The sequence below is a fragment of the Atractosteus spatula genome, chromosome 11 (genome assembly GCF_055471065.1).
Source record: "Atractosteus spatula isolate fAtrSpa1 chromosome 11, fAtrSpa1.hap1, whole genome shotgun sequence".
In the NCBI taxonomy this organism is placed as follows: Eukaryota; Metazoa; Chordata; class Actinopteri; order Semionotiformes; family Lepisosteidae; genus Atractosteus; species Atractosteus spatula.
In genome coordinates, this window is record NC_142716.1 from 39,580,400 (window position 1) to 39,594,849 (window position 14,450).

A 14,450-nucleotide genomic window follows, 5' to 3' on the forward strand; every position below is an offset into this window, starting at 1 on the left:
TGCACATAAATTATTAAATTGGTCCAAATTGCCCATTCCAAATTTGTCATGAAATGAATGTACTGTAAGTGAAATCATTAGTATAATTTTCTAAAATATAGAAGGAAAACAACTAAGTTTAAAAATGCTGCTAGTAGTTCGAATTTTACGAGAAGCAAAAAATAAATTCCTACAAAAGGCACTGCACCAATTTTTAAGACTTTTTTTCCTCTATTTTAAATCTAAAGAAATACAGAAATTCTGAGCTTTGGAATTCAATAATTAAAAAGCAACTGAATACAAAAGAACTGTTGCGTGCAAAAAAAAATTAAGTGAGATAAAAATGAAACATAATCTGTACATTTCCAGTTTCTGTATTTTTTTCTCTCACTGTATAATGGCACCCCTTTTTAAGATATAAAATATGCACCAGAATTCTTGTGTTGTCTAGCTGACCTCATTTCACTTGAACAGTCATAGCCCAGTTAATGCTAACTTTTTTGGTTTTTATTTCTTCTACTTTTCACAGCTTCTTTTTAATAAAAGGCAGTTATCAAATAACACATACCTGTACAACCATTTGCTCAAACACTCATACACACATACTGTACACAAAACTACTGAAAATCTGGGAAGACAGTAATGTGCTTCCATACTGTATAACAATAAATAATCCTATCTACCAGTATTAAATATTTTTCACAGTATTCCTTGAATGATTATAATAATGTTTGTTTGAAAATATTACTTTAGGTGGACAAAGATATTAGCTAAAAAGTGAACAGGGGGGGCAATATTTGCAGATAGTAGCTGAAAAAAATGTTTAGCTTGAGTGCTTAACAATATTCTTCAACCTGTGGATCTGGCAAATCATTGAGATCTAAGAAAACTGAAGTGTTGGATAACTTCCGGCCATTACTTGAGAGGTCTAACAATTCTTCTGCTGTGCTAGGCACAGAGCTAATGTACATGTCCCATACTTGGTCAGCTGACTCAAAGTCAAGCAGCTTTTGTTTGACTTTAAGATTTTTCTCAATGTTTCTCCTTTTATGCTTGAACTCCAGTATTGTCTTTGTGTACCTGTTGATCGTGGTCACCGAAGAAGCCATGCAACTAGTAAAGGAACTCCATGCAAGGCTGTGGAGAAAAATCAGGGCCAGAGTCTTGAGTAAAACCATCAAAGAATATATTAAAAACGTGAATTATTGGAAACAAAATCTTCGCTACAATCTTCAGTATACAGTATACAATATACAGTATGCTTTTTATGTTGCTTCACCTGTGGTCTTTTTAGCTTTAGTTTTTATTGTTGTTTTTAAAATTACATTTTTCTCTTTTCTTGTGAAAATCAAGCCCGAGCATTTCAACTAACTATCTAAATAAATACAAAATTATTTAGTGGTACTGTGAAATCCTAATAATGATATGAGCCAATGAATATAAAGCAATAGCGTAAGTAATACTTGGGTGTTAACTGGCCTGGCTAAGGAAATAACAGCCGTGGCTAAACCTCAGTGCCGTACCCCCCTCACATACAAATAATGAACCTGTTGGAAGAGTGCAGCTGGGGTGGAGGGAGGTGACTTAAAAAACACATGTAGAATTGTGGGCAGCCAGCAAGTGTTTATACTGTAAGCACAAGTGCAGAAGTGTGAGAATTTGACCTTGTCCTGAACTTCTGCTAAAATAACACCGTTAATTATTATTTTACTTAAATACATCCTATAAACTGGGCATGAAAAATGAGGAAATTATATAATTAATTGTCTTAATTGTATTTTATCCTTATGATTGTATTATGAATGCAGTATACATTCAACACAGAATACATATTTTTGACATACTGTATTAAAATATATTATGAAGTGTGTGAGATTTCCTTTTAAACTATTATATTTTACTCCCACTGTATGTTTTCTGTTAAACTGCTGAAGTTTAAGAACTGTAAGTAAAAGTGTTGGAGAAGTATGTTTAACTGTCATCTTAATGCACAATTTCAAATATTTGGGTGATGAGCCATTATTGAAGGACATCAACTTGTTTAGGAAGAGAAATTTCAGATTGGAAAAAAGAAAATCATAGATTACAATATAGATCAATATACGTTTGTACATCAGTATAGAATTAAGTTCAAAACACTGCATTAATATGCTAGACTTACCAATATGACCACCCATAATCCCATGTCTGAGGCCTCCAGTCTTCAGGCCCAAGACTTACTGTCAACTGGAAAGCAGTGGTGAACATCATATGTGCTACCATACCTAAAAGCCCTTCAAAACAAGACACAAAGTTCAAGCCTAAGATGAAATTTCACTCAGCAGGTGTGATTTAGTTTAGATACCATCTTAAAATATTGAAGAAAGTGGGTTTTCTATGGTAGACTACTTCATTCTCATTAAATATAGATGTACAACTGCTTCTCCATAGGACAACAAAGAACAACCTGGTGTTGCCAAGATTTTACAGTATATAACACTTATGTCACATGACAGGATGCATGTTTGAAAATGAAACAAATAAAACACGCAGTACACTCACCACAGATTAGTTAACTGTAGTGATAAAAATCAATGAGACATCCATTTGACACACATTGCTTCTTTGTGCTTTTCTTTCATTTGGTGTTAAGAATGCTTTTGACAGGCTTGAGTGGGTATAAGTACTTTGTGGTTGTTTCTATGTCATGCATTTAGATTCAGGTTAATATGGCTGAAATGTTATATACCAATGGCGCTACCGTACAACAAGGGCCAGTTTCTTTTTTCTCGTAGGACTCTCCTGAAAAGCCCAATTTTTCATGCTTCTTACAACCTTACAAATCTCCTTACAACCACTAGCAAATCTCTGTTAATTACTATTTCTTTTGCCAATGCTTGACATTGTATATCATTACTGATGGTTTAATTCCAATTTGAGACAATACCTTCCAATACTACGTTGATGTGCTTTCTAACTTTGAACTATTTCAGTGCTCTATCAGGGTATTAACAGATTTTTTTTTAATAAGCATTACAGCCTTAAAATCCTACAAAGGAGAAAACTACGTTTATTGCTTGACAAAAGCTTCATATACTGTGAAACTAAGATTTTTTACTTCCATTACATGTTATCATACTAAAAAAAATCTTTAATAACATTTTTAAGGCAGATGTACTGTAGGCTTGAACAGATTAATACATTTTCCTCGGTCTTTTCAGGTTCATGTCATAATAAAACTGTATGTGCTTCCCCTTTTTATTTGTTCTAGTTCTATGATTACTTACATTTCTACATTTGCTTGAAAAGGGCAACATAAATTCTGCACTCTCCACCATGAGATCTGAGGAAGGACTATATTTCCCAAAACATTATATTTCATTTTTACTCATTTGATTGGAACACCATGTTTGTTTGGTTTGATCTTGATATTCTTTTACCTAAGTTTCCACTTGAAAAAGTTGAAAAGTTTTATATATTCAAGATCTACAGTAATTTACACTATTATGACAGCTTGGTATTTAGGAAAAAAATAACAACAAATTGTGTCTGTCTATGGGGAGTTAGAGACTTACTTATAGTATTGTTTGAGACTGTCCAGATGTACAGTAGTTAAGCTACTGTCAATACTTTTAGAAATAAGGATATTCTTTGCTCTTACATAGTGATTTTGTTAAATGCTAACTCCAGTCTTGGCCTGTGTAGCAAAAATGTAAAGGTGACGGTACCGCGTTAGAAGGTTCTGCAATAACTCCATCATTGGATCCTTGTCTATCCATTTGTCTATATTTACAGTATATAGAGATTTCTACTGCTGAGATTCATGGTGCCGAGGACAAGCACATGGTGAAATCCTGATTTCACGGCACTTCTGGCATAGCTGTCTCATTTTATGTTAAAGGGTCTTTTAGTACAACACAAGTTGTACTAAAGTACCACAAGTAAATTAGAAAGTGGGGATATCAATATGATGATGGAGATTTTGGAGACTGGTATGCTTAAATGTTATACTGTTCTGGTTTGAAAAAGTAAAATGAATATCAATTGTTTCACAAAAAGATCTAAGTGTGTAAGTGACTTCTTCTGTACCGGGATGTCAAAAAACACACATTTTTTCTACAGGTCAGGCAATTAACAGGTGTTAAATATAGCATTCAGGACCAGAATTTTTAACTTTAAATTTAAATTTTAAATACATTTTCAACAACTCGACACAGAATGTGCTCTCTCAGAGTTAAAATGAGAATAGAAGCATACAGTATGTACTAAAGGCTATAATTCACAAGAGGGCAGCCGTGGTGCATGTAAGATTAAAACCTGAATATTAAAAACTATTTTGCTCAATATTTCTCTCATTTCACAGCAAGTAGCAGATATATCACCAAAATATTTTTTGATAGCTTTCATCCAGTCAAGAAAAGCAATACAAAAATGATATTGCATCATCCAACTTTTGATTTGACAATCACCTATGATGATTCTGAAAATATTCTGAAAAAGAACTGACATTAAAGCCTTCTTTGTCTCTTACTAGCTATATCCCCATGAATTATTTAAATGCTTAAACAGTGCTCTATTTCATGTCTCTGAAAGTATTGCACACTGGAATAATTGCTCTATAAAATACTTTTAGTAGTAATAAAAATCTGTGTCCTTGGATTACATTGAATTCCTGTTACATCAAGGTAATATTCTGAAATTAACCTGTGCTAAACGTTAATTAAATCCAGACCATGTAATTAGGTATTTGTTTACAATTTTTATTTTTTCTAATATTTATACTATTAAGGGCATAAAATGTGTGATGTAAAAAGTGTGATGGAAAATTCAAGATACATACAGACACATGGTGTGCTCTGAAAGAACAAAAGAATTCAATAGTATGGGTACAGAGATATAAAAATGATGTCTGGAAGAATGCCTGACAACTGGAGAGAGGTATCTACACTGAGCAAACACCACACTCTGAAAAATGCAGCCATGTTTCCAATCCGATTACTTTATAAAACCACAAATCCTCAGATTGTACAAGTGCAGACTAAATTCTCGATATAACCTGCCAATCCATTGCCCTCAATGCATTCTGTCTTCCTTGTGGAGTTTCTTTACTGGGCCTCCATTTTTTTAAATATCTAAAATTGTTAAATTCATGTAGTTTAAGCTCCTCTTAATCAACACAGTGTTGTTTAGATGCCAAGAAAATACAATTACAAGCACATTATATGCAGTTCTTGTAAACTAAACTAGAGGCAATGTACAGTACTGCAATTCCTCTCTAGAGGGCTGGAAACTTTATCATTTTTAAAGTTAAACATAAACGTTTATGAAGCGTTTATGACTGCTTGGGAAGACAGTTACTGTATACTGTAGAAGTCACATAGAAGTGCAGAGTTTAATGGAAGTAACTGATACCAGCAATTAGGATAATTAGAATCACATTAGCCTGTTTGGTGTGATTCAACAATGAATGATGTCAAGTGATTTTTCAAATTTTGTTTTTGCGAAGGATTTAGATGACATGACTGTTAAACATTTCTTTTTAAACAGAATGGAATCAGTGGTATGGTAATAATTGTTACATCATTTTCAAAAAGGCATTGATTTAGCAACCAGATTATTTAGAATAATGATTAATGGACAATTGATTACTGATTAATAAATAATCACACAGAAGGCTTATCTTTAAATGTGTAATTGTGTAATTAAATATTGTCTTTATTAAGAGGAGTGTGTTAATATTTCAACATTTTAGTTGACAACTATAAATTGACAGTGAAAGCACTGTACTGTACAGTATGTGTTTGAAACAAACTACAGTATGTTGCCTTGAATGAAGAGCATATAAGACTCTGAAGTTAAATGTTTTCCATTATGAATACTTTATGGCACACAGCTTGCCAATATAAAATTGTGTCTTACAACAAATTACGATAATGTAAAGATACATTTCAAAAGACGTAACAGCTATAGGAGAATTAAGACACATCTCTCAACCTGTCTACAAAAATGTTAAAAGCACCACAATTTCCTGTCCACATCAGATCTGGCTCATCCATTCAAATTCAGAAATCCTGAATGAATTCCATATAAATTAATGTCAGAAAAAATATGAAAGCTACTGTAGCACTGTATACTCGAGCTTTTCATTGGAGCGTATGAATCGGGTAGCTGATCTTTTAACATCTGGTAACACTGAATAAATAAATTTGAGTAGAATTTAAGAGATGGAGAAAGAAAACCTATTGAAGCATAACCATTTACCTGATAGCACAGTAAATATTGCGGCGAAGGCATTCAGTTTCAAGCCGTCGATGACATTAGCATAGTGACATATCTCTATTGACATAAGAATTCCACCAGTTACCAACAGAGCAATGTACAGACACTCAGCAACGATGCACAACCAAAGGACACCTGAAAAAAATTTAACCAAAGGAAAAGGGGATGAAGAAGATAGGTTAGTTAACATCATATACTGAAACATCTATTTCTAATATGAATAGGTAATAAAGGTAGAAGGCAGTACTTCTACAAATAGAAAATATACGGCATGATTTATATCAAGAATGGTATAACAGATATTTCCAAAATCTCATGAGATTAAATTGACCCAAACCATATAGTATTTATTATTGTAAGTTAATAAGAACTATCAAGACAAAATGGCAGGGAAATATGTTTAATAAAAAAATAAAATTAAAATTGTGAGTGGTTAATAAAACATATCATAACTTCTTGTGAGAAACATGTCTCTATGTATCTCTTATCATAACTTGTATTTTAAACCTCTTCTCTGACTTAAACAATACAAATTTAACTTTATGCCCTTAAGGAAGTGAATATATTTAATATAAAATGAAGATGCTGTTTTTAAGAGTTAAAGAGACCATATCATATATTATTACTAAATTGATACAGGGGTGTACCTGTTCTTGTATTGGTTCACTTAATCATTATGAATTCTTTCAGCTCTGTTACATATGCACAAGTTCATGTCACATGAGGCATAAGGGATTTATTTAAATTTAAGTTAACTAATATTGGAACCATATGAAACTACATTCATAAACATTTTAACTGTGATTTACGCTTTTGGAGGAAGATGTTCTATATTTTTTTGACACAACAATGCTAGATCCTAAACAAGAGATTTAATTATGTTTTTATGTGATATTTCTAAATGTTTATTTTAAGAAGATAATTCTATAAACCATAATATCCAGATTTTTTCACTATGTTGACTAGCTATAATAATAAAAACAACAACAAAAACGATAGTAATAATACACTATCTTTACCCTTTTGCAATTTTGAAACATGTAAAGCATGTGTTTAGTGTAATGCTGCACTAACAGTCAACAATCTTCTCCAGTTTTGGCTTAACACCAACATTTCCTCATCTGTTCACTATGTCATATTTACAGCCTTATTCCTGAAACTTTCATTGCCGCATTTAGCTAACACCTGTTGCAGTAGAGAGAGAATATCAGGTAGGGAGCATCATACACTACTTTAAAAGGTATTAGAAGGAATGTTATTCTTTTGTTTTGTATCTGTAAGGTCATTTCATTTTCCAAAATAAGAGGAGGCAATCAGTTACAGTTACAGTATATGAGCTAAAAATAGCTTTTTAAGTTAATAATGCAATTACAATTTGTCTGATTCTCAAAATTCAAACTACTGTCCCATAAAAGCAGAACAAAGAAATTTAGATGACAATTTGTACTTTGTCACATATAACATACAGTATAGCTAGGAGGACAGCACTGGTCAGGTAGATTGGAGTCACTCTGAGGCTAGCTGGCCAGGGGAAAAAGCAAATTAACTTTGTGCATCACATGTTGCTCTATACTTCACCAACAAATAACATTCTAATATATTTATCATTAATAAATAATATTTTTAAACTGGAAAGCCTTGGTACTTGTATACAAATTTTAAATTGGATTCTGTTTTTGCAGCTACATGCGTGAAGTCTACAGTAAATCTGAGCTCAACATTAGTTAACGATTTTCCATTATTAAGGATGGAGGAATTCACAAGAACTATCCTTCTATAATTACGTATTGTTTCTCCATCCTTCCATCCATCCATTTTCTATCTGCTTTATCCAATTCAGGGCTGCTGGGGAGCCGGAGACTATCTTGGCAAGCAACAGCAAAAAGGCAGGATACACCCTGGATAGGACGCCAGTCCATCACAGAGCACACACAGACACGAGCATACACACTCACACCAAGGCCAATTTTTTGTTTTTAGACTGTGTGAGAAAATGAAAGACCCAAAAGAAACCCATGTGAACATTGGAAGAACATACAAATTCCATGCTGCTGATACCTGTTCTGTATCTACAGTCCACTATTATGGTAAACCAGTAAATGTGCAGAAAAAAATCATTTACTGTAAGTCCCAGTGATTAATCATATTTACTATTGCCATTAATGTTTAAATCAATACATGCCAACATGACCTCCTCAACTTTGACCAATTTTCCTCTCCAAGGAAATAGAAAAGCTGACAATCAAGGGATGAATTAAATCATTAAAGCAATTCAATAAAGGGTAGCTTATTACTTTAAAAGCCCCTGAAATGATTGATGCGTGAAATGATAGCTGCGTCTCAAGAAGTTTACAGTATGTATTTGCCATTTTTCTCTGTTGCATTATTTTCATGTCTGCTTTGCAAAGACAAACATTTATACTCCATGTGCAATTTACATTCATTTGTCAAATTGCTCCACCACAGCATCAAATATATATTTCTTAGAAATTAAGCTCTTATACCACCATAAAATCCAATATACTGTGGATATACTATACCAAGTTTCACTGTACATGTAATTATTTGATCAAGCTAAACACAGTTTACTGGCTTTTGAATTATTAATTAACCACAATGATATTCTCACAAATATTTACATACGGTATACAGTATCTCCTCTGGATGTACTTGCGATTTAATGTTGTTTAACCACAATAATTTTTCAAAGCTGTTTTACTGACAGGCTGCACACTAGTTTGTCAGAAACATAATATTTTATTTGTTTTCCTTGCAACTAAAACATTTATCCATAACCTCCCAAACTAAAGGGAGCACAGTAAATTAATTATACACAAACAGTCTTGCAAGTTAAGAAATCCATAAATCGTATAAAGAAGCTGTAGATATTGTAACTTTTTTGTAATGACGGCAGATTTTCAGAATGCTCACACACAACATTTACAGACAATAAATACGCTGCAATATAATAAAAGAAGCATTATAAGAAAATGCTACTTAATTCAGTCTTTTATGAACACTGAAAAATATGGTGAAAACTATCATAAAACAGAAAACAATTCTAATAAATTGAAAACACATTTTAAAACAGTCGATATACACTGACTTTTCTTTTAATTGGGCTGAATGGCCTCCTTTACTTTGAAACCTTTCTTATACTCTTATGTCCTGAAAATGTATTTAGTTTTATTAAAACTTTCCAATTTAATAAAAGAAAACTTCCATTGGGCCAATGAGACACTCACAAAAGAATCTAAAATGAAAAAGATACTTCACATACATTAATTTTTAGATATTTTAAAAAGGATGATTAAATACTTACCCCTCTCGTGTGATGGTGCAATATTTAGAAAACTTCTACAGCTCTCTCCTGGAAAATAAAAATTTTGTTTAACAAAATCCATACATGCATGCCACAAACATGCTACAACAGATTTCCAATTGGTCCTTGAATTCCAGGTATTAGAAATCCAGTTTCTTCGGTTATCTTACACAGGGATGTCATTGACATGTAAATCCTTTCAGGTGTATTTAAGTTTTTATAAATTGCACATTTTATGGTAAATTTTAGGATGAAAAAAATTTCATCCTAAAATTCCATGTTTGTTTCTTTCTTTGTAGAAATTTGTGTTTGACCTGAATCATTTTAGTTTTCATTTTCAAACAAACTGCAACTTGATTGTATAAAATGTTCTATTTTGCATGTACTGTATCTGTCAATAATGGATCTAGGATAAGTACTCTTTGTTATCACAAGGGTTAATTGAATTGCATTAGAATGTTCTATGATAGATATTTTTATTAGATAAATGCTGAAGAGAAAGGGACACTCAGCTAACTTTGCCTTCAAGAGAAAGGTTTAGAACCACAACTGCATATTTTCAGACATTATTGTAACATTATTTTATAAATACATTAATTACAAATACCATGAAAGCATTTTCATGAATTAATTTTTGTGCTGACAACGGTACATACATGAATACATTAAATTGTATTAATCCAATAGCATTATGTTTGTACACAAGGTAATTTCTATAAAATTAATCTCAAAGTAATTTTTGTCTAGTAGTTTGTTTACCCTAGTCATGAATCCAGGAAACGCCCATACATATTATACTGTATAAAATAAAAACAAATGAGAAAAATAGAAAATCAGAAATATTACATAAATATTAGTAATTAGTCTTGTTCCAATAAACTGCTGCAACTTTCAGGCATCTGTGAACAACTTTGAAAACTATCGTTTGCCACAAAAACAATTGTTTTTCATGAAGGGGCGTACTGTATTTGTTTATGTATGATAGGCATAGTATATACCCACAGGATTGAATTTATACAGTACATTATGTAACAAAAAAGTGTTTTTTTCTCCTTCATTTCCTGAGCACTATACTTTATTATATATAAAAGAATAATAAAAACTCTAAGGAGTTTAATTTTGCAGTTGTCCCTTTAGGCTCCTGTTTTTGCAACACCATTCCTTAAAAATCACATACGATATATTATAAATCCTGATATTGTGTACCATAATCCAGTAGAGATTCTATTGGATTACATTCCATGGAATATTTTTTTGGTTTAGATTAAATTTTGAATATTGTTATCTTCTTATGTACTCTAGGATTTATTTGAGAATGTATGGATCAGTTTTGCTTTTCTGCAGTTAATCCAAAGTGTTACTTTTAAAGTACTGTAGTGATGACATATTGAATAAAGTTGTAAACCATTATATGAACTGGTCTAAGTTAATCATAAATTATGTAGAAAAGATCATGCGATTAACTTGTTTATGCTCAGGGGAACAAAGTTAAATAATTTATCATTGTTCAGCTCACAACATTAAGTAGAAATTGCAACACTCTTACTAGACTAGATATCCAGATTTAATTATTAAATATAAGCAGAAAAGGCTTCTTTAAATACCCTTTTCATTAATTTTTAATAAGCATTTTTCATAAAATAAAAATATTTGAGCCTTTTAAATGCTGCTCTGGAAGAAGAAATAGGAGTCAATCTGACCATTATAATTTACAAACAAAAAAAACTAAAGTAGAAATATTATAAACTCTTCAAGGAAACATTGGTCCACATCAAATCTAGTTTGCTGTGTTTGTAAACAAATGTTTAAAAACATAGTATACTGTACATGATGGTTATTCTTACCTATTCCATTTATATTTTCTTCACAGGAAAACCAGATGCCAGTATGGAAATGTCTCATTAGGAACTTGTCGTCTCCAGTTTCCCAAATGTACTGGACAATCCGACTGTCGTTGATGTTAGAGCTGTTGAACCTGATGCAGTAGCTCTGCTTGAGAGTCACTGGTCCTTTGCAGAAAGGCTTCACCACTTTTCTGGTCCCCTCACACCAATAGCTTGTGCTGAGGGCAGAGATGGCAAAGATCAGTGCAATGAAGTTCAAGGTGAGAGCCAGAGAAGCTCTCTGCCGTCTGTCTATCCCCATTGTGTCAGGAAAAACTGAAAAAGCCACTAATCCAGAGCTTTCAGTATTCGGCAATGGCTCTTTAAATCCTCATAATCCAGCTTTTCATTAAAATATCCTTTGGTAATTACTGTATGCTGCTTGCCTATCTCACTGCTTGCTTCCGGGATCTGCTCACTTGCTGAACAGATCCTCTCTATCCTCGAGTCCAGACTCAGTGAGTGAAAATGCTGTGTCTCTCTGCCTGCCTGCCTGCCTGTCTGCTTGCCTAACTGGTGCTTTCTGTCACTTGAGGGCAGGGCTATTCCAAATTACGGTAAGAGGTTTAGGTTGGGAGGTTTAAAGGAATCCATAGAGGCAGAAAGAAAAAGTGTAGCTGAGAATGACAGAAACACTCAAATTCGACGAAAGAATGCTCTTACTGCTCTTACTGCTGTGCTGTGTACTCTAGTGAGTAATTGAGGGCTGAATCTATAACGTGTAAATCACTCTTCACAAGGTCATCTGTTGAAAGATTGTTAGGTTAGGAAGAATGGCAGTGTCTGTGACTGTGTGACCCTCTTCAAAAAGGGGCTGTCCTTATCTGTGTTTTATTTCTTTGTATGTCATTCATTTTATATGAGATCTCATCACTGACAGGTCAAACCACTGGATGAAAGCCCTACCTCCGAAATGGAATTTCTTTTTTATTGTCATTTGTCTCACCTACTGTAGTTTTTGTTTAATAATTTTTCAGGATTTATACTCTAGAAATCTGTTTACAGTACATGATGGTTAGTTTTTATTTAAGGATATACTCCTTGCTGCCTTGTGTGGAGGTCCAAAAAGAGAAACAAGCAATTGCTGGAGATTATTTTATTAAGATGTTCTGTGTACAAAGTCTTTTAATCTTTCTTTAGTTTACAATTCACAATTTTAGCAACCACTTGTAAATTGTACAGTGATACATTCCAATTTTCTGGATGTAAATGATGATTGACTGTTTTCGATATTGTAACACAAGAAGATCTGAGCTGTCAGTGAAAATTACAACAGTGTTGGGCTAGATGTCAAAGGATTTCATGGTGCCTCAGTGCTTATGTTATCTACTCAGTCATACCCTTTAAACACTGTCCACTTTAGAAATTATCATGTTTTTTTTTTCCAGCACTTCCTGCATTCAACATAAAAATCAGTGGTAGTTTACTGTGCATAAAAATTAAAAAAGAAACATTCAGCTCAGGATATCATAGACAGGGTCCCTGAAGAGCTAAGTCAACTTGACTACTTCTTTTTTACATAGATACATTTTAAATAGATATGTGACAAAAGTGGAATATTTGCTTTTGAGACTGGATTTACAAAAACTAAACAATAGGGCTTCCTGTTGTTTAGATTTTCCCTTTAGGTTCAAAAGGCTGTCTGGATAAAAAATTGCTGATGTTTTTTTTTGCAATTTTACTACAAAATATTACCAATAACAAATATAAGAATAGACAAGACACCCCCCGCAGTGACTGATGAACAATTGGTGACTCATTGAGAAAAACAGTGCCAGGTGACACACAGCGGTTCTGAGTTACATAACATAGGAAAACTCAGGGGGCGAACAAACTTCATTACAAAAGCCACTTCATCCTCTAAATGAAGCATGTTGCAAAAAAAAATATTTGTTTTACTTATATAATTACGTAATTCATATTTTGTATTTTTAAGTTTTTCATAACTAATACAAACTAAATTATATTGTTGGTCTCCTTACTCATTTATTTCCAGTTCCCATGTGAGCAAACATTCTGTTGTGTCTCCACTGCTGTACAAGTTATACTGTAACTTCTGTTAGCACTACAGTAGGAGATAAAATATAGACCACATTTATTATAATATGTGTAGTTGTTCCAGTGGTGTATTATGGAATTTGTAAATCATTTTCATTTTGTTGTGTTGAACAAGTATTTATTTTTCTTGAATGATCACTTGAGTGTAAAAACTAAATAATGTGCATTTTACTACTGAAAATGTGACAGTTTTTGAGTACTGTATTCTAATTAAAAACGCATTCTAAAATATGAATCACAAATTGTTTCATTAAGTGAAATGAGAACAAGTGTAAAATTGAAATATAATCTTGGGTAAAGGTGAGGGATAAATTGTATGCAGGTTTTCTTGTAAGGTACTTTATGTACAAGGGGATTTTGCTGTCTTTTTCCTTCATTTCCATGACTAAATCCAGCAACTCTGGGATTTTATAAAAGACAAACAACTCTGGGAAATATACTTAGGAGATGACAGATGCTAAGAGCAGACAGATCCTGCTTTTTCTTCAAATGGATTTATTTACATAATTACTATCAGCTGGTACAACAATATCCGGCATGGCAGCTGTAGAATTTCTGTGGCAACTGTCTCTGTAACACAAGTACTGATGATTTTGCTTTTGGATGTGAAATGCTTTTCGTTTGCATTATCTCTATATATACAGTATGTTATACAGTATATCTTTGAAATATCTCTGTATATATATATTATCATAAATAGCTATTCAGGCATATTTATACCTATGATGTAGTGTCTGTCATGTGAAATCTCTATGTTTCATCAACCTGTAATATAAAGAATGTGTCTCACCATTCATATACTGTACCACATAGCCCTGGCCTGCATCAATGTCACTTTCTTGTGATGATACAAGCATTAAACATTCTGACAGGAATATCGGAACCAAAGACTTTACTGGGGTCTGCGCCCCAGAACAGTGATGGTCTTTACTAGAATATCAAAATGACCT

The 14,450-nt window shown here is 32.8% G+C and overlaps 1 protein-coding gene across 1 annotated transcript; it reads right to left on the minus strand.

Annotated features, from left to right (window-relative positions):
- Positions 1 to 212: 212 nt before the first annotated feature.
- On the minus strand, positions 213 to 13,723 carry gsg1l2b (gsg1-like 2b). Its single transcript, XM_088927352.1, has 5 exons — positions 11,404 to 13,723; positions 9,560 to 9,607; positions 6,220 to 6,372; positions 2,141 to 2,252; positions 213 to 1,116 (listed from the first exon to the last, which is right to left on the minus strand). Exons 1-5 carry the CDS (start codon positions 11,702 to 11,704, stop codon positions 816 to 818), a joined length of 915 nt encoding a protein of 304 aa, XP_088783478.1. The 5' UTR covers positions 11,705 to 13,723; the 3' UTR covers positions 213 to 815.
- Between the last annotated feature and the right edge of the window lie 727 nt (positions 13,724 to 14,450).

What these genes read in the sequence shown, in the direction of transcription:
- gsg1l2b (XM_088927352.1), bottom strand. Translation starts at nt 11,704, where the DNA reads ATGGGGATAGACAGACGGCAGAGAGCTTCTCTGGCTCTCACCTTGAAC. An exon ending in AGAAAATATAAATGGAATAG is followed by an intron (nt 9,608 to 11,403) that starts GTAAGAATAACC and finishes TTTATTTTCCAG; the next exon opens with GAGAGAGCTGTAGAAGTTTT. An exon ending in AATATTTACTGTGCTATCAG is followed by an intron (nt 2,253 to 6,219) that starts GTAAATGGTTAT and finishes CTTGTTTTGAAG; the next exon opens with GGCTTTTAGGTATGGTAGCA.